At 37.5% G+C, this 22215-nt stretch overlaps 1 protein-coding gene across 1 annotated transcript in view; it reads left to right on the top strand.

The window, feature by feature from the left end:
• Positions 1-5441: 5441 nt before the first annotated feature.
• Positions 5442-22215, top strand: part of Asta-r1 (allatostatin A receptor 1) — a 54531-nt gene continuing 37757 nt past the window's right edge. Inside the window, exons 1-4 of the mRNA XM_076800753.1 lie at positions 5442-5863; positions 9074-9203; positions 14051-14311; positions 21189-21434. Coding sequence (XP_076656868.1) covers positions 5442-5863; positions 9074-9203; positions 14051-14311; positions 21189-21434 — 1059 coding nt within the window. The remainder of the gene's footprint in view (positions 5864-9073; positions 9204-14050; positions 14312-21188; positions 21435-22215) is intronic.

Genomic DNA, 22215 nt, shown 5'->3' with positions numbered 1-22215 from the left:
AAAACAAATTCCTGAAAATGAGAGAAAATTAATTGTGAAGTGGCGTAACGAAGGAAAAGACGTACGGTGAAATAAGTAAATTATTAAATATAAATAGATCTACGATACATTATATTCTTAAACGCTGAAAAATAGTACCGTTCTGGCCGTCCAAAAAATCTAACGGAAAGAGAAGAAAGAGCTTTGATCGGCGAAATAAAAAAAAATCCAAAGATTTCTGCTACACAATTTGCAACGATAGTTAGAGATTACTTCAAGAAAGATGTAAATCCAGAATTATGTAGAAGAGTGCTGAAAATGATTATCATGCCAGGGTTCCTAGAAAGAAGCCGTACATTGGTGATATTAATAAGAAAAAGAGATTAAAATTCGCCAAGGAATTTATTAGTGAAAATAATGCAATCTGGAATAAAGTAATCTTTTCAGACGAATCGAAATTTAACGTTTTTGGATCGGACGGGTGCAGTTTTGTTTGGAGATAAGCAAATACTGAAATGGAAGTGAAAAAGTTGCGTGCTACGGTCAAACATGGGGGTGGTTCAATTATGATCTGGGGGTGCACGTCAGCAGGCGGTACCGGGAATTTGGTCTTCGTAGAAGGAATAATGGATAAATACAAATATCTGAACATTTTACAAGAAAATTTCAAAGAAAGTGCAAGAAAATTGAGTATGTACAAACACTTTTACTTTCAGCAGGGTAATGATCCTAAACGCACCGCAGGAATCGTTAAGGAATGGATCATATACAATACCCCCCACATATTGGTCACACCACCATAAAGCCCCGATATTAATGAACATCTATGGGCAATAATAGGAAAAGGATTAAAATAATTAAATATATCATCCGAGGCAAGTTTAGAAGAAAAAATACTCGAAGTGTGGAATTCTATATCTCCGAGTGTTACAGAAAAGTTAGTATACAGTAAGCATACTCGCTTCCAACATGTTATTCGTGGCAAAGGTGGACCTACTAAATATTAAAGCTTCAAAAGTTACCTGTTCAAATACTTTTGCAAATCAGCAAAGTTTATGTTTGTAAGAAATAACTATTGTATACATATTTCGATTCACTTGAAACCTGACCTGTATAATCTAGAGAGTCATACCAATTTACAGTGTTAATAATATTTCTGTAAGTATTGTATAATATACTTATTATAATATAATAAATAAAGTATTTCATGGTAAGTGTTCAAATACTTTCGCGATGTTCAGAACATATGGTGTAATATACATTTTCTGGATTTTTGTTATTGTACGTCTAGGGACATAAAATGAGACTATTTTTCAAAATAATACATGCATTGATTGATCGTTGAATTGTTTGTTTACTGTCGTTCGAAAACCACATTACTGTGTCCTAACCCCTAAAGTAAAAAAGCCGACGCCACGATAAATTGTTTCATTCGGTGTTTCGATTTACGTTTGCCGACATATTCAGCAAAGATAGCTTTCTGCGGTCAAGTGATAAAGCCAAGATAAATTGTTTTATTCGGTGTTTCAATATATTTTTGTGAACCGTATGGCCGCGCAAGGAATGTGCAATCTTTATTGCGGACTTTTCCGCGACAGTTTTTCGGCGGCTGTTTTTCCGCTGTCAAAGAGACACGGCTGATAATGAAATAGATGCAATCGGTTTAAAAGTTCTGCGGACAGCGAAATGAGAGGATTCCGTGGTCGGAGTGGCACGCGTTTCCGCTTCGAGCGTCGCGGACTCGTGTGACGTATCGGAAAAAAGTTTGATGATGTTCGCCGAGGTTTCGGTTATCGAAATTCTATTACTTCTACGTATAACGAGTTATTTAATTGTTCAACCCCCTCGCCGTACGAATTAGGCGATCCCGGTGCACTCGAGCGGTGTTAAGTGTTCGATATTTGAGGATACACGGATTGGCGCATCGTTTCGCGCCGGTTCGAAGCTACCGAATGAAGGAGCACTTCATTTCTGACTCCATCGAAGTCTTTTACACCGCTTTCGTCACTGGCAACCGCGAACAAAACGATCCTAACTCGAGAAGGCAGCGGCTCGAACGTTTCGGATCGCGATGATCGATGAAACTCATCCGAAAACTAGGAAAAAGTTACCGGGAATTCCTGCGGATCCCGGAATCAAAGAATCAACTTCCGGAAGTTCTCGGAGCCGTCGAAACTTTCTCGAACGGCCGTGTTTTTCATACTTCGCTGCATATTAAGAATCGCGTTATGATTTATTAGAGTTTTTATTAGGTGGCTCGCGACTCTGAATAATAGCTCGTTTAAGTCCGCGTCGCCGGTTTTTCTTTTATGGTACGTGTTGCATACAAAGCGAGCCGCCACCCCGTAAATTTTCCGCCGTTTCCGAGAGCCAGGGCCACGAGCAAAGTTCACCGGCTTCGGGATTTTACCGACAGGGAAAATCATTCACCGCGATCGTGTTTCGTATCGGTTTGATATTATTTATATTTGCTCAACTGAGAATGAGCGCTAAATGGGCCGCTCTTTCAACGGAGTCGCAGAAGTGAGTCGCACGTGCTCTTAACGTGACCTGAATTTCGATGAGCCACCGCGACTAGTCAAACACGAGCCGAAACGGGTCAGTTTCTGCGTTTTTTCCCTTCCGAGTTTCATTTCGATAGAATTACTGCTGCCCGAGTATGCGAAGTTCGTACGTTGTTGCGTTATTAAACACACAGTTTTCGCGGTATCAATTTCCAAATCTTTAAACCCTGATTTTCTTTTGTTCAGCCCGAAAGCTAATATCGATCGTTGAGCGTGCTAGCACAGAACCGCCATTCGTCATTTATTAATTAAAAATCAAGTGCCTGATGGATCGTCGTACACATATTTAAAAAATCCACGATTTACAGCTAGGAATTTCGTAATAAATTTTATAATGTTAGGTAGGAATTTCAATTGTGAATTAAATCTAGTAATTTGAAGGAAATTTCTAGGCTTACAGTAAATTACTGTCTGCCTTGATAAACAATACAGGCTATTACACAATCCTCGAGCTAATATGTTCATACGTAAACTAATTTATTGCATTTGCGATTACGATTTATTAATCCTAGATGTACAGATTTTTCTGCGAGAAATTGTAACTCTAGTTAATTGCAAAGGACTGTTGAAGGTAATAGAAATCATGTAAAGCGAATAAAGTAATATTTTTCGTAATGAGAAGTGCAGTAAAAGAACGAAGTAAAGATTTAGATCGTTTTGTCAAGGGTTGAGGAACAAGGGGGATTGTTTAACGAGACAGATAGTAGATTAAATATATCGAGGACAGACTATTAGAATCGTGGGAATTGTACGTGATAATATAAGTCGGTTTTGAGAATACGCCGTTCCAATTTAGCATAAGAAAGGGCGTCCGCCGTTCTATGCATTCGTTACCCAGCTGAGAGCTTTCTATTCTTATTTCAGCTATATATACATTTTTCTCGCCATGACATTTTTCATGCCGCGAACATTCCCAAATTGTCGGAATAAAAGTTATTCATTCAAGTCGTTTCGATTTTACAAAAATTTTTTAAATTCTGAAATTAAGCATTTTGTCATTCAATTATTAAGCTATGGATTTTATGCTGTCGAATACTGTTGTATTATTTAGACACGTCGTCGTTTAATTTATGTTCGTTGGAATCTACTCGGAACATTTTTATTTTGCGTAAAGATCGATCTCACGAATAATGTGTATCTACAAATTATATCTATGACAGAAATGCGTGGGTGAAATTTAAAAGGGTAGAAAAATTTAAAAATGTTACAAATTTCCAACTTACTAAAATTATTGAAAAAAGAAATTTCTGTTTGACTCCTGTTCTTTCAGAAGCAGAAATTTTCTATTTTGTATGAACGTGCGTAGGCTATTAATAAAAACAAAAACTTAAGAGAACAATCCGGCCAAGATTTTCGAAACTGAGAAACTAACCGTACGTTCATTAGTGTAATTTATTAAAAAAATGAACGTACCTCGCGAATCACGTGATTGCAGCAGGAAGTAACATGATTCCGATATAACAGACGGCAAGTAGTCTAATTAGGACGGACCTCTTGGACGTCTTAATGGTGTCGATCAATGTAAATGCAATTGTAAAATTTTCTTTACTACACGAAATCAATAATGCTATCTTTTGTCTGGAATTCTATACGTTCAATGAAATTTCTATTGATCTCCAATTCATCTATAGGTATGATTAAAGTAATAATAATTGAATTACAATATTTTCCAAGTCTGAAATCATCTAAAGCATTATTCCTGGAGTGACTTATGCACGGCATTCGATTATTATTCTTGTTTAATTATATGCGCGAGTTGGAAGAACAGACGTTGGCTTCTCACTTATATATTAGCCGCAGGAATTCTTGTGCACTTTCAGGATTCACTTTTAATTAAACCAAGTAACGTGATTTTGTTTAGTAAAATAACGAAATTAATTCGAGCAGTTATCGTATGGACGAAGTTGGCATATCGTGCTCGCTCAATTACTGTTTCCATTTAAAAACCGTCAGAGGAATTTCAATTTAGACGCTAAAATGTCAAACGAATGCATAGAAATTACTATGGCGCGCGGAACGCAATTACCACTAGATTGCAGATTTCTTGCATTTGCAGTATCAGCATTAATACCGTAAGGTGTAAAACTAACAGAAGAAATTCTCCATATAAAAGTTGCTCCATTAAATTACTTTACACAGGTTACATTTTTATGAATATCCATAGTACAGTAATTAATATTACTTATTTATTCAGCGGGCAATACAGGGTGTCCCAAAACTACCTCCTTGAAAAAGGTGATTCCTAATTTGAAGTAACTTCTCCCTCTACGAAAATATTCTCCGTGGCTTTGTTAATCAACGAAAAGCACGGACCAATTAGCCAACGCCAGCTTCGCTCTGATTGGTCCGTGTTTTTCGTTGATAATTGCTTGACAAAGTTACTCCAAATCACCCCAGGAATCACCCTTTCCAAGGAAGAACATTTTTGGGACAGTCTGTATAAAATAATTTTTACCACAGAAAAATACAAATCGTACATTCTCTCAGCAAAGAAATTAATTTTCAGGCGCCTTAGCAACGAGCAGCAACGCAAATTCGATTTCTGTCGGCACGGAGGAGCTGGTCAGAAAACTCGATCTGCGGAGGACGAAGAATCGATTGTTCTCGAAAGTCGCGTGAACAAGAATTGTTCGAGGAAACCCGTTTCGTCGTTCGAACATAGTGCCAGAGGTAAAACCTTGCGGACAATGTTGGGACAAACGGAAACACGTCTCGCAGGAGTACAAAATGTCTGGTTGCGATGACACGTACGTGTTGCTACACAAATCTGCCATAGTTGTCGACGCAACTGGACGCAATAGGTCTAAAATTAAATCAGTTGAGGAATCGTAAGAAATGCTACCGCGATACTGATCGCGAGTTAACGGTCGTTGTTCGTTCTGATCCCCGCTGTGATATATGATACTCGAAGAGATGGAGATCGGGCTGGACCGCGAGATGTTCAATGACACGGACAGCATCGACTACACGTACAACGACACGGAGGAGTACGGTTTCGATCGGGTACAAGTGGAGAGGATCGTCGAGGTGATCGTGCCACTGTTCTTCGGCATGATCGGCATACTTGGATTCGTTGGGAATTGTCTGGTAGTGACCGTCGTCGCGGCGAATCCCGGCATGAGATCGACGACGAACATTCTGATCATCAATCTCGCCGTGGCCGATCTGTTATTCGTCATTTTCTGTATACCGTTCACCGCGACCGATTTCGTCCTGCCATTTTGGCCGTTCGGCAACATCTGGTGCAAGATCGTCCAGTACCTCATCATCGTCACCGCCTTCGCCAGCGTTTACACCCTGGTCCTCATGAGCCTGGACAGGTAAGCGTTTCACCGATTGTTCTCTTTCAATTTTTCATTTTTTTACATTCCCAAATGCCTATAAATATCGAACAAACAGATCAGAGCAACTGGCGGCCCATGGCAATTTAATTGCATTCTTCGCGTAGATAGTATCTCGTGACAAAGACTGAACAAATTTTGTTATTTCTATCGTATGTTGTTACGTTATTTCTACCGTATAGAATATTTAAAACAATGAAATATATAGTCTCTGTTACGTCTTCGGTAGCACCGATCCGAAATTGGTTTTTAATAAATGCTCGTGAATACATATATTTTCCAAGTTATGCAGTCAGGTAATGAGTTGATGCTTATGAATTTTTTAAAACAAGACTAATCAACATGTCGACTTGGTGCTGCACCTCCTTATTCCGCAGTGTTCGGAGAACATGCAGACATTTTCTCATGTAAAATTAATGATTCTGTCCGAAGTTATGACAGCTCTGGCAGCATGCCTCAGGAACATTTTTCTGAAAGTTTCCGCGAACCAGAGGAAAATAGAAAGGTTCTTAATCTGCGCGGGTGTAGATCGTTTAAACTAGAATAAATCAAAAAACGTCAAAACGAAAAAGATGATTTAGAAATTGAGCTCTTTTATTTGCCAGAAAACGGGGTTTGCAAACATCTACTTGGTTCCAATTTAAACGAGAAACATATGATTCAACCCTCCGATGCACAATTTTATTTTATTTTATTTTTTGTTGTAGAAATAAAATAAATTATCAACGCTGTAACCCTGCTTATCAACACTGATTCAGTCTCGTGACACAAATTTTGAACAGAATCTTCTGTATTATTAATGTCCCTTGAATTTTAAACCGTAATAAAATTCTATTTTGTTGCCATCGATATACATCAATTATTGTAAACTCTCTTCTTCCATGAAATTAAGAACGACAAAGAAGTTCTAATCACTGCGATAGTAAATTAAATGCAATTATGCTTAACACTAGAACTACCGAGTGAGTCAAAACGACTTCCTCCTGATTTTCTCTTTTAGAACATTTTTACAAAATACAAACAAGATACAAAATCTAAACAAACGCAATTTTGTTGTTATTATATGGCAATATATTCCAATTGCAGTGCTTGGTAGTTTCAGTGTTAAAGATGTCTTACCGTTTGAGACTTGCTCCTAATTTTCTTTTAGAAACATTGAAATTGTAAATATGTTTCCATGAGAACATTTTGTAATAAACTTCTCTACAGATATTTAAACAAACCCGATACAAAATCTAAACAAACGCAATTTTTTGTTAATATATGGCAATATATTCCAGTTGCAGTGCTTGGTAGTTTCAGTGTTAAAGATATCTTACCGTTTGAGAAATAGTAACTTTCGTTCACATCAGAGAATATATACAAGAATGTTATGGGAATTTTGTTGCAGTTCTTGGTGTATTTTTCCGTAGCAGTAAATGTTACGAATGCATGAAATTTACAGTTTATGTAGGAGGAGACGCGGTCGCTTTGCGATTCTTTGATCGCTGGCGATATGATGGAACATACTCGGAGAAAGCCGCTGTATAATAAAACTCGATCGTATACGTGCCACGGGGAGATGTAACCCATTCTTGGCCCGTAAATATCAGCAGTATTTCCGGTTACATTTCCGGCGCTCTATCACTTGTAGCAGAATCACGTGCTCTGCCTGTAAATGTCATACGTGCAAAAGGAATCCTGACTCCTCCCCCGTCCACCGGACACGTTCATTTTCTATTACGTATCAGAATTTTCACCCTGCAAAATTGCGTTCCCCCTTCTCGATTTTATTGGTTCCTCCCGACAGCCATTGCGACGCTATTTCCGGTATTAACGGCTGGCTACACGGATTGCGAAACTAATTTCGACACAGCTTTCTTTTGGTTCTCGTCACTTATGGAAATTCGCGCTTCCTCGGATGAGCCTAAAGAAATTGAAATCGAAAGACAATGTTCTTTCCCTCGTCGTCGCTTTCAATAAATTGCAGACGTAATAAAAATGATAAAACAAGTCCTGTGGCAAAACTTCAAATCAAAGTTTGTGTTTCATCCGCAATAAATATCGTGTTTGTTATTTTTATTTGTTTTTCCACTTTGAAGTGATGCGATTCGCGGCCAATTCGATGATCCAGAATTGATATCGAGAGTGCAGTTTGTTTTCCTGCAAACAGACGGAGCAAATATTTTAGTAATGGATTTATAGAGAAAATTGAGATTTTTAATAACGATAGGATATAGTTTAGAGCAGGGATTTTAGAAAAGTTAACGAAATACAACTATGCAATCATTTATTGTGTTTGCTTCTCTAATTTTGACTTGCACGGGAAGCGCTCATTTTGACATTTAATGACGAATCATCGGTGTTATCCTTGATACAGCTATCGTGTCATGAGCTTGCAATTAACAACTAGGTTAATCGTGAGTTCCCAGTAACCTGCATAATTCAATCTGTTGGCTTTTATCCAAGTCGATTATCGTGAATGATTGTCCATTCATTTTGCCGGATATATGATACGTAAAACATTTTCGGAGTAAACATGTTCGTCACGGTTAATCCGCAAATTATGCACATACTGCTGTACCCAAAAATAACAACATCGGTAAATCACGGACGTTAATGTCGCGTGAATTTCGCGCGTGTCACGCATGTATCACTTTTTTTAACAGTACCTATTTATTAACTCGATTTCGTTTCTCGAGGATTGCAATTTTTATACACAAAATAAGGAAAGATTGACAAATTTCTAAAATTTTGGTTCGTGCATTTCAAGTGAATCGGTCAACTAGAACTTGAGATATACTGACGACAGTTTCGAAAAAAGTGATTTTGTAACGCGAGTTTCATTTTCCAGACTTTCTAGAATGATTATGCTTCTTCTGTTTTAAAATCGTATTAACACTAGAACTACCGAGCCCTAAACGTGACTTAGACTTACTCCTTTATGATAACAGCTAGATTGAATTTGCTCAGGTTTCATACGATTTTTATGGTAACATGTACTCCAAAGAAGAGATATATTAAAAAATTTTTCGTGAAAACGTTTTCATAGTTTCGCTAATTGTGAAAGAAAAAATCATCCACCAGTCATTTTGACTGGTTCGGTAGTTCTTGTGTTAAATTCTGATCCTGTCTTTTTGATATTTAGCGTAACTTACAGTAGGGATACTATGGCAATTTCTAAGGAAAAATGTATATGAATTGTTACAGGTATTTAGCAGTGGTTCATCCAATCACTTCGATATCATGGAGGACCGAAAGTCGTGCGATCCTCGCTATTTGCATCGCGTGGGCGATTATCTTCGCGATCTCTACCCCTGCCCTCGTTGTTCATGGCGAGGTAAGTCATTTGCGAGTGTTTGGGTTTTAAATAGTTCATTTTCCCTAGAAATTTGTCCAAATAAACGAATGCCTCGCGGCCAGAACATCCTCCACCCTCAAAATCCTGATATTATCGATATTATTCAATTATTTGTCAATAATTACCTACAGCTTATTACAGAAATAACTGTCAATACGAACTCAGTCACGATATTGTCGATACATATTATTTATATGTCGTTGAGCCTTTCGATAACAAATTAATACCGTTCTAAACATAATATTGGGTTATTACGATATTAAATTATTTTTACTAGATTATTCAGTGTAATTTCATTTTCTTTTAAACTATTGGTATATATACAGGGTGTTTCACCTAACTCGAGCATCTAAAACATCTCGCTTGTCTTTTATATTGTCATCGTCATTTCACTATTTACGTCAAGTGTCCTACTTTTATGAATTTCACGTACTCAAGGTCACGTGAAGGTCATAAAATTTCAGGTCGTTGGATTCGTCTTAACCTCGGCTATCGTATAGCGATAATAAAAATATATCGTTCCATTGGAAAAAAGTTCGATTACCTTGAAATCTCAAAAAATGTAACCTTGAACAAATCTTTTGGGTGAAACACCCTGTATAGTCTTCCGAAAAGGATGCAAACGTTTTTTAAATTCATTGTACGATTGCAAAAATCAGCCCGTTCTGTGAATGTTGCATTTTACTGGCAGATAAATGAAAATTATTTTGCTTTGAAATAGGAATTTAACAAAGGTTACATCAATTTTGCAAGTAATTATATTAGCGCACGTTAAAGCAAGCTTAATTGAAAATCACGTGAAATCGCTTCCATAATTTGTTGGCCCAGGAACTCGTATATTCCGTTGCTATTACCGATATTAATCTGTCGTTGCCTCTTTAAATCGCAGCGGACACGTTAAAGCAATCACAAAAATGAATTTTGAACATTACGTGTACCGAGTTCGTTCATAATTTCTCAGTTCTCACGCCATTAATACTTTAGGCACTGTATTTTGTTCAACCAGACGGGTCCGAAAGTGTAAACATGTGCACACGCGATTAGGACAGGGCCGGCTCATAGTTTCCAAGTCCCCCGCATATTAGATAACAAAGAAGTTACTTTTTTAAAAATAGAATCCCATATTAAAAGAAAAAAGTAGTTATCGGGACTTTGTAAAAAATGTAGGGTATTGGATTAAGAAATTCTCGATCATTAAATCGCGACGTTGAAGGGCCTGTCGGGAAATTGGCGACAGGCGGAGTGTCAAATAAATTACCTCGATTTCGTGAGATCTCGACGGCCGCTGATTCGGCAGGCAACGCGTTAATCACGGAACCTATTTTCCGCTTTTCCTTCCGTGATCGAGCACTCTAATTGGAGTCAATACTTCCGTCAGGATATCCGAAGGCTTTTTGATTCGATTTGTTCCGGCCATGTTGCGGAAAACGCGAAAAATCCTGTTTGGTGCGCGCGCGCGCTCTTTTCATTGTTCTCCTTCAATCCGGTTACTCGTTATGATGGATCGGATTGATACCGGCTGGATTTCGTAAAATCGTTAAAAACTCAATAGCGCGAAAAGCGCGCCATTCGAAACTCGTGCTTGTTCTTTGAACAACCGAGAATGTGGCTACCAAAAAAAAAAAAAAAAAAAAGAAATGAGAAAGATAGAAAAGAACAAAAATGTCCGCTGATACGCTAGCTGAAAACGGACCCGCGCTCTCGGCTGATAGAGGGCACCGCGAGGACCATTTATTTAGCGGTTCGTTCTAATTAATACTTTCGAAATCACCGGGAAGAAAGCGACCGGGCAAGTTGATATAAACCTAGTTTAAATTGGAGTCGATGGCCGGAAGATCCACAGATACCATCTACCACCGTAATTCCCCGATGGCCGTTCTCGCCCGTAATTACCTTCGAATCAGAGGAACAAAGTCAGCCAAGAAACTGAAATCGTTCCGGCTTGAACGCCCGCCGCACGGCCCTGTAAATGTGGAACTAATACCCGCTAATGGCACTTTCGAACACTTTCATAATTCGGTGAATCATCTTCTTCCCGTGGCGGAATTTTTCTTTTCGCCAGCCCGCACAACGCACACGACTTTCCGATTTTTGAAAAATTGTCGATGTTTACACCGCGATGATTTCGCTAAGAAAAATATTACAGCTACGAACCTGGACTCATCTTGAAGCTCAAGGACTCTACTTTCACAGCGTGGCATTAATTTTTAGCTCTAGAGATTCGTTTGTACGTCGTGGGAGATGAAATACTGAAGACATGAAAATAAGACAAACTCGAAGGCCTGAGGAAATATTAATAAATTCTTTTCGAGAATGAATCTATCCGTAGATTCGAAGATCGGAGCTTGTCTTTTGTTATCGATCTTCGAGTGAGAGATGTCACCCCAAAAATGTAATATGAGCTACACCGTGGGGGTTTCCCAGGACCGAACATACTCTTCGTTTCCGTTTCATATAACAAACAAAAAATCAAATGCTGAGTGGTCGTTGCGAGGGGGAAGCTTCAATCTTCGAATCTAAGATTCAGTCACGGAAATAATTTTCTCATATTTTTCCTGAATTTGTTTCATTCTAGATCACTGATTAGTTTCTTTTCGTTAATGTATTAAATTACTTAAACCTGTAATTTTGAATGTAATTTTCACAACACTTGTTCTCTTCTCAAACAATGCAAAAAAGTATCGAAAAATAGTAGATTCTTTCCATTTATATCGATCAGAATTTGGTAACGCAAACTTTTCGACTGTGTTACAACCAGGCACGGGTTCGAATCTTTGATCAGAACGTTGACAATTAATAGCCATTGTGCGAGAATTGATCCGGACACGTTCGGGATATGTGGTTGACAGTAACGTGACAAATGCGAGTATTCAAACGGCCGGGCTCTTGCGCGTTTTCTGCGAATATCATTGAATACTCTCCGAACACAAAGCACATTGTTTTGCTTCATACGGTTCCGTTAGACTCGGATGACTAGAATGGCGCGTGGAATGAATTACTGCTTGATCGCGATCATTCGGTGATTATAGTTCAACCCTTGGTATTTGACACTGGTTGGATAATAGTTGACAAAAAGTTACGCCTTTTCTAGGAAAGTTTCATTTTATCGATCGTGTGAATGCAGAATTGTAGACAACAATGGCCTGTCGTGGAACAAATTGTGTAATAGTATAAACACCTTAGAAAATTGATTTTATTATGCATCGATGGTATTAATTTTGAATGGTATTAATTTCTTATCGATATGATAATGCGGAGCTACGTTTCAGTTATCCTTACCTTTTGTTTTCAAAGATCGGCGATACGTGCAGCAGAGATTTTCGAGCAAAAAGCTGGGTACCAGGTACACAAACTATTATTCCCGTACCGTATGCATAAAACGGAACAGATATTTACAAGCAGTTTCGTGAAATTCAATTTTAGTGTAACGAGCGCAGCGTCGAATTACATCGAGTCCCGTGCTTTCGCAAAGAGCCGATCGCAAACCTTCATTTTCTCCTGTGTGCAGCATCCCGTATCTTTCCATTTTCGTTAGCCATTGCATTATTTTATTTTTTGCGTGATTTTAACAATTATTCGAAAAGTTGATATATCACTAAAATTGATACCTTACATCTTTATTAAGGGTAAAAATCGCAGATCAATATTTGCAGCTCATAACAACGTTAACCGATTCCGATTTTTACCCGAAAAAATTAAGAAAGTTAAAAATCGAGACCAGCACTTTTCTCTTCCAAATTCCGAGCGACAGCAATTTAAAAAAATTTGTTTCTACACATTGCCTAGTAAACTAGTCCCTCCAGCATCTTAACAAGACTGAAGTTGTTTTGTCCAATTGTAAAAAAGTTATTAGCTTTTGAAGTCCACTTGACTCTTTCTTAACCCTTTGAGCCTAATTATACCCATAATAATTCATTTAATAGCGTCAATACGTGAAAACTCCGAACCGCGATACGGCGAAATCGTACGTTTATATTTGTTCTAAAGAAAATGATGTCAGAGCAATAAGTATGAATCTTTGAGCTTCTATGCACGATATTCCATATTAACATAAGTAAATATTTACATTAATCTTCACAGAGTTCGTTAATAAAGTCCTTTACAATAATTTTTAGAGATTTTTTAAGTACCAGTTTTCTATTGAAATTTTTATTGCATTCAGTTCAAACTATATAGAAGGGATTCTGACAAAAATCAGCTGCAAATATCTGCTAACCTGCCTGTCAAAATTTTTGAAAATCTTTATAACACCGTACGGGTGGACCGACTCAAAAATATATCAACGTATTTCATCCTGAATATATCAACGTAAAAATTCATTTTAAAACCTGCACAAACAATTCCGTCACCCACATATGGGTGACGCGGCATTCAACGTGTTAATATTATACTCTTTATTTATTTTTATATTTGTTTCCATAATTTACATAATATTTTCTTTGTTTTAATTGAAAGAATCTCATTGTTTTCCACCTAGAATGGCCATTGGCGACACCGTGCACCGGTGCAGTTAAAAAATTTGTGTTAATATTGTCTCCGACTGTGAGTATCGTTTCGAAATCGATGCTCCGAAGTTGCAATCGTTTTCGCCGCGAACCTAATATTTTCGCCGTTCATCGAAAGAGTCCCCTAAATCTCCGCGACCAAAAACCTGTCGCCGGAGCCATTCGGAACTCGCTCACGTTCGGCGAGGAATGTTTCCCGTATTGCGACTGATTCGATCACGATCGAAATCGCAGAGTGCGCACACGTTGACTTGCTATCTATTCCCCGACGTAGCCTAGAACCAGTGGGACTGCTCCTTTATATATGTAGATTCGCTTTAGTTTCAGGACGGCCCGTCGCCGAGGAACCTGACGGCTTGTCGAATCCTACCGCACTATGATTGGCCGTTGTTCCAAGTCTCGTTTTTCCTGATGAGCTACCTGCTGCCGCTGATGCTGATATGCTTCTTTTACATTTGCATGCTCGTCAGGCTGTGGCGTCGGTCCCGCGTCACCGCCGAGAGCCGTCGCGGAAGGAGACGTGTCACGAGGCTGGTGCTCGTGGTCGTCGGCGTTTTTGCATTTTGTTGGTGTCCTATCCAGGTTAGTACCACTTTCATCCGTCTAACAAGGGACCGCCGCGATAACCTTGCCCCCGTGTCCCGCCTCCGAATCAAACCTCTGCGAACACAATCACTCGCGAAAATACAGTAGAAGCAGTGGGGGCTAAAAGTCCCATTTTAATGACTTAACTCTTTGGGACACGGTGGGATTAAAAGTGCCCCACCTTTTTTTTATGTATTTTACGGCATGGTTGGGACATTTCCCTGTGCCGCAAAGAGTTAACACGTTAACCGCCACGTCGGTCACATATAGTGTTCCTTCTCGAGAATTTTATAATTGATTATTTCTTGAGAAATTCCAGTATTTCTCGAGAAATTTAAATCTAGGAAAATTCTTACGAATCTCATTTATTTTATCAGATATTTTCGGAAATGAATTTTCTGTTAACTCAAATTGCATATTGATAATCAATCGAGTACGTATAAGCATATCTACAGGCAGCATATCAATGCCTATGCATGTTTACAATGCGAAAATTGGGGGACACCCAATCTTCAGCAACTTTTGGATGTTCTGTATACAGTAATGCCAACATCCACGCAAAATGAAAGAAATTTTTCTACGGCTACAGATTTTGTTACAAACAAAAAAAGTAGAATGTCTGATTCTACATTAGACGCATTATACCTGTTAAGAAGTCATTTCAAAACAAGAGCGTAATGTTTCACTTTATGAAAGTTTGGTTTTAAATAAATTAATTTATCGTTTATATTTAGCGTCTATTTTTTCCTTGTTTTTAAAGTTATGTACATATTGAACAGGAATAAACACCGAGTTAAAGTTGTTTGCCCTTTCGATAAATATTATTAACGATATTCCAAGTATTATAAGTTTCCCAATATTTTTCTATTTTATTAAAAATTCTCGAGAATTTTCGAGAAATATAGTCTTATTTCTCATTTCTCGAGAAATGAAAAATGTTGAGAAATCAGGAACACTAGTCACATATGACTGACAGTGATTTTTGACTGGGTTTAGAAATTCATTTTTATTCTGACATATCCAGATAAACCGAATATTTATTAGGATCTTTAGAATTCAGAAGGGGTAAGACAGCATCCCCTATAATACATTTTCAATGTCTAGTAATTAAATTACACTGGTTTTGTGAGAATCTCTGGGATTGATTTTTGCCCTCCGTTACTGTCGCATTCTAGGAAATAAACATAATCGAAAATAATTTCCTAAAAGTCTTTACACGGGCTAATAAATCTCAAGGCACTTTTTGCCCCGAAATTGTTATGGTCTCTCAGTATCTCTCACGCTATCTACAGAAAATAAACAAAGATATTCGGTACAGTGATTTCTCCATATATGTCGCCAAGGCACGATAACGATAAACGTCGCGGAATTATCCCCACTACCACAGAGCTCCGAGGCTCGAGAGGCCTTGGTGCCCGGGAGGAGTGTAAACATGACGCGCTGTTGACATATATCGAGAATTCACTATACTTTTTACCCGTCGAACTTTTAGCCCCACTCCACCCTAAAAAGCAGGCGTGGGCAGAAAATAATATTGAATATTTCACATTTTGTATGGCTTACAATAAACAGTATTTTCAATGGGATATATAATTCCGAAAATGAAATTTCTAAAGTGGCGTAATCTTTGCGATAAGCATACTGTATGCTTAGTAAATGTGCAGTGAATAATGCAACACGGCGGATTTGAATAATTTTGACATTACACGACGTGCGAAATGTTAATACGCCCGCTGTCAGCGTTACGTTTACATCGCGATCGTATCTCGCGTAAAAAGATTAAACTTTGGTTGTCTTGTAATTTATTTCGGGATTTACCTTGCAAAGGTTAATCGCATAAGCTTAACGTTCGCGAGCAGAGAATACTATTACCTCCGCAATTGATGTAGATTAAAGTATTCATACATTAAATTCATTTTAATGTCTTCGCAGCGTGTTTCGCTTAATATTATGGTGCATAATGTTAATTTTATGTGCGATAACGTGGGCTAGCGAAGTAAATTCAGATAAAAAAATTCCATTTCGAATATGAAAACCTTCATTTAACGGACAAATTTAAAATGTAAAACGCTGAAGACTGCTCAATGGTAACGCGATCTTTATAAAAGTTCTTTTACGACGATAGATATCGCAGTTACGAAAATCGTAACTGATGTAAATAATGATTGGTTCAATATACAGTGTGAGACATTTAAATGGAACGATCGAAATATTTTTGTTATTTACTGACACGCGAGAACGTTGTTCCCGAGAATATATTCAAACTTTGTGGCTTGAAAATATTATTCAGATGTATCGGTGTTTTTCTCGCTTGTGTGCAGTTGAACTTTCCGAAAGTCTTGAGGAAATGTTTACTTTTTACCATTGCGTTCGTCTCTTCGGAAAGTTTGACATTGTTTTAACCAGTTTTCTGAAGTATACGTAAACAGCGGACATTTTTAGGTCCCCCTATTTATGTGACCCATTCTGTACATAAAAGTTAGACACTCACGTGGAATACATTACACATACAATGCACTTCTTCTATCGGTGCATGTTTCGTAAACTTGAAACACCTTTTTTGTCATGAAAATACTGTTCTGGTTGCCATTTGAAATATGAACTAAATAAAAGCTTTGATTAATATTATGTAGACAATCAAGGAAATTTCGTACTTTATTTATCTCAAATTTAAGAATATAAAAGTTTTTCAATTGAAATTAAAAATTTTGAAATATCTATATTATTATATCTATCTGTATGTCTAAAGTGTCTCCACTTCTAAACAAGTATAATTAGGAAAATTTTTACATAACTCACTACCAGTGACCCTCACAACAACAAATGTTCCAGTTGTTAACGCTCTAAAAGTAACAATGATACGCCCTACTGGAAACTTTTATCTGTTTTATGAAAGTAGAATCTGTTTTTCAGAATTTCTTCGAGATGAATAAGTTACATCATTCTCCCTGTGCAAACAAAAGAAGACGTTGAGTTGCAATTTTCTTGTTACAGAATCGTACCTCTACAGATAAATTTTAAACGCAACAAAAGACTGCGGTTTGAATTATGGAAAGCAAAGCGACGTTGTTAGGTTTTAGTGCCATGGTATGACGCACGTGCTGCATGATTTGAAAATCCAGCGGCTCTTCTGCAAATTATGAATCGTTATGTCGATGTAACAGCGTGCTACGAATGGCCTTAGGGTGGAAACACGTAGGTGAAAAGTACAGTGTGATGCAATCTCGAATAGATAAAAACGCGTCGATAGGAATCTAAATAAAACAGTCACGACAGCAATTATTAACGACTCACAATTGCTAAAAGCTGGGCAAAACTTATATCTCCGTTAATTATACACTATTGATTACAAACAGAACGGTTTTAATGAGTTTTGGGATCGCAGAATAATTCCGGTATTACTTAATTTACACTGCGGATTTTTATGAAAAATACAAATTTAACAAAAGTACAAAAAAAAAATACAAATTTAAAAATATAAATTTAAATTGCTTTCAACATTTAATAATGTTCCTAAGCTGCAACAAACACATTGATGCTCTTAAATTTTTTAAATCTGTCTACTGCTTAAAATTGCTCCTTTTCGTCATAAACGCATAAAATCCACAGTCTACTGATTTGCTATAATGAGAAATTGTCTTTATAAAACTACCTTATAGGAGGTGTTTCGATCTAAAACCTCAGTCCAATATACAGATTATCGAATATTATTTTATGTGACAGTGTAATTGTGAATTATGACTACAGTAGGAGGTAAAAATAGAAATGGTAAAAACAGATAAATTCCTATAAAAATCGATTCTTAATTGTCCAGCAAATATTTGCTCAGAAACAGAACGTGACATTAATAGAGACTTGAACTCGACTATTATTTATTATTTTTGTCCGTGTCCTTTTCGATCTATCTCGGTTATCAAGTATTATCTATTATCTAATCTATTATTTAGTATGATTTATTAGCTTGCGAAAAGACCTAGTTTGAACCGAATTCAACGTGAACATTTTTTAACTAATATTTTATTGGAACTGTCCATTTTGCGAGGAGGGTTTTTCACGGTAGATCGAACTGGCCAATCCGATTTGGAAAAACGTTTCGCGATACGTTCTGATCGAATGGTGTCGCGTAAATAGGATTAAGTTCTCGACGATGTGGACAATAATCTGCCGGAGTTATCACGACTTCGGTGTCACGCAAACCGCTGTAGTACCCATTGTGTTTCGAACAACGTTTCGGGGAAGGCAACGCTCCGGAAAAATTTTCGGACGACACCGGTGCAATTGCAATTAACTGCGACCCTGTTCGTGTTAATGGGGATGGAAGATAAATTGCTGTTAGGAAACGGTACGGCGAGATTCGGTGATTAGACCCGTTTCCAAGTTGGGTTACTATGGGAATACTTATTATTCGAACAACACGAGGTATACGTTCTAAATTTATTACAGCATAATATTCAAAATTTTGGAAGATTTACGAGGATCCGCTTTCAGTGCGAAAATATGTCAGTTTAATCCACGAACAACATCAATCATACTCTGCTCTAATTATACCCTAATGGAGATCAATGAGAGTTCGGGATAATCCAAAAATAAGCCTTATTCTTAATTTTACTTTTCGTCAACTATTTCTGAAGTTTTTTTTTTACCAAGCAGAAGGAAGAATATAAATCAGTTTCTTAGTTGTTTGGCTACAAGAGGCAAAGAATTATTTTCTAGTAATGGGATTGTTAGCTTCGATTACATTGAATGAAATTTAATTTGATTCCAAACTTGATTTAGTTTGAAAAATTGAATTTAATCAATGCGAAAATATACCTCTCTGTATAAAGTCCACATCCTATTTCTTCTTTAACCAGTTCAGTGCGTTTGACGTGTATACACGTCATCCAAAATTCTATTGCGGTGCGGTTAACGTTAATGAATTGTTAATTTCTTATCGAATAAAAATGTAATTCTTTCTCATTTTGCTTTCCTCTTTTCGTAAAATTTATAATAGCCGCCTGCATTCGACGTATATATTCGTCATTGCTTGATTTCAATTCCACGCCGTGAGGGATTTTTCAAATTAAATTCCACAGTTAATTGGTTAAAACTAGATGATTTAATTTGCAGGAAGTAAAATCTAACAATAATGTCTTGACTACAACAATATTTTCTGTCAGTGCTAACATGATAGGCTAAGTGTGGCAGTAAGTGACATAATCACCAGCGAGTGATCGTTTTCAAATAAATATTAACCGAAGGAGACTTCAACTAATAATCTTTAACAACTGAGGGTATATATATCAAGCCTGGAGATTCTTTCTATGATATAATTATCTGTGGTCGAGAATAATACAAAATTTGTTTTGCTACGAAATATAGAATTCAAATTGTAACAAATAAGATTTATTTTGGGAAAAGTTGTGTTCGCTTACTGTTACAAAATCGGACATACGCAAGAACCTAATAGCTTTTGACTGGTCACTTACTGGTACGTTCACCCTGCTATAAAAAATAGACTCTGCAACAATAAACAAGAATGCGTGTACGTAGGTGGTGTAAACAACGATACGGCGGATAGTGCTGGCTAAAAAATATTGAACCTGCGAGTGTGGATGCTTTGTTTGTTGGTGGGTGTGAAAGCTGCCGTGCGATAATGGAAGGTGAAGTGTTGAAGCGGCGGGACCGAGTCGCAAAAAAAATGTGTTCTCGCACGCAATTCCGTGTCCGGACCATTTAGATTAATGCAAGTTTTGTCCTTTTGTTCGCGGAGATGAACGCAGCGAATTTTTCCTCGCCGCTCGGTCGCGTTTTTTGTTGTTGCAATGATCAGTGTATAGTAGTCGCGAGGCTAGCATCAGAAGACCAAGTCGATCGAGTCTCTGCGTGGAAAATATTTGTCCCGGGGAACGAGATAAGAGGCTCGTCGGTTTATTGCGACAAAAAGTAAGTTTTTCTATGTATATCACGAATCACCTCTGGCTGCGTCATTAAATGATCCAATCGTCGTCGGACGATATCGCGAAGATTGCTGAGTGCAACGTTTGCCCCGGCTTCTGTTAGCGATGTAATGAAAGCGTAGGATAATTTATGGGGCCATTTTGCGGAATTGGTTGGACGACGAATTGTTATCCTAATTGAATGAAGTTTTATGCTCATGTATGCCGTATTACTGCTTCTCCTTCTTTGCTTCGATGTGGGCCACCAATACGTCTTTGAAGATCATTGATCGTGGACATATATTTTAGCGAATACTCTGCCAGACATTATTCAAATTCGGTTATCGGAAAACGCTTTGGTTGTTTCAATGTTATCGAAGAGTATATTTTCAAGGTGACTGGAAAAATAAAGGATAAGTTTTGGGAACTACGAAATAATCGATCCAAAATTTTTAGCTACCACATATGCTGTGGCTAAACTTCCGAAAGTCGGTCAAGTCCGATCGAGCACATATTTTGCACATAGCCCCATTTTGCGTTAAAAACATGTTTCCCAGAATGATTTTTGCCGACTCGAAACAAAATTTTTTATCATATTAGTATCGTTTTCTATCTTACCGACGAATTTTGGTAAGGGTTAGGTTTTTTCAGGGGCTCCGTCCTAAAACACGTGTTCCGACAATTAAAAAGGGGCAGAATTGGTTGTAATTAGTGTCCGATAAGATAGGAAATGATTTTGGTACGATAAACAAACTTTTTCGTGTCGCCAGAAATCCTTTCGGGAAATATGATTCGACCGATTTTCGGAACTTTGCTTAATGAGATATTGTGGAAATTTTGTTATTGGTTTTCTATGCTCACTAGCTAAATAGTTGAATTAAAAGTCCCCTAGATTTCTTTATTATTGATTGAAAGTGTTCAAGTGTTAATTAATAAATTTTTGTGTTTTACTAAAGGTAATCCTGGTGAGGAAATCATTGGACGTGTACCCGTTGACAACGACGTCGATAATGATACAAATAGCGAGCCACATCCTGGCCTACATGAACAGCTGCATCAACCCTTTCCTATACGCCTTCCTGAGCGACAGTTTCCGGAAAGCTTTTCGGAAAATAATCTACTGCACGCCTCGGCCGGATCAAAACAGACAGGGACCATCGACGAGGACTACGAGAGCTTCCAGTACTGGTGACATACTCTAGGTGAGTCCATTTTTATATTTTTTCATTCACGAAATTCAAATTTCACCACTACAGAAATCATAAAATCGTTCTTACAGAAAATTATTAAATAATTCAATCGTGTACATCCTACAATGCTACTCGTATTAACTTCAAGAGAGGTGAACCTACTAATTTTTATAAGAAATGGTAAATTCGCTTTCATTCTTCGGCATTTGTACTCTTAAATAATTTTAGACTAATTATTGTGTAATAGTTTTAAACAGAACATGGATTATTTGGGTTCTATGTAGAAAAGTTGTTCCTTTTTCCAATTTATATGTATTTTACAGAATAGATGATCAAATTATTAAAGATGCGGTATGAAAAATATTGCGTACAGTGTTGCCAAGCACGTGTTTGCAATTTGAAATTCAGTATAGTTATGTTTCGGATAGTATAGAATTCTATATCAGACAAAAATCATCATAAAATTTCGTGATTGTTTCAACAAAAACGATTAAAATCCTAACTGGACGCCACGCTGATCGAGTCGAAGTGTCCCCGATTTTAAACACACTTTAATTAAACAAAAGGATCGCACTAGCGTTTTTCGTGGTTCCGACTTTTCGGATCAGGATTTTTCTTTCATTTTACCGTCTCACCCGAGGTCCGATATTTTTGCGCTCCGAGTTTTAGGATAGGATTAATTACTTCGCAGGCAATTTGCCGTTCATAATGGCGCCGGAGTGAAACACATCTTTTACCTTATTCGCTCTTCGACCTCCCGAAAAAACTTCCTTTGTTTCCTGGACGAGCCAGA

Source organism: Halictus rubicundus, chromosome 1, assembly GCF_050948215.1.
Source record: "Halictus rubicundus isolate RS-2024b chromosome 1, iyHalRubi1_principal, whole genome shotgun sequence".
NCBI classification, from domain to species: Eukaryota; Metazoa; Arthropoda; class Insecta; order Hymenoptera; family Halictidae; genus Halictus; species Halictus rubicundus.
The sequence above is the reverse complement of the archived record's forward strand: the minus strand, read 5'-3'. Positions and strand labels throughout refer to the sequence as shown.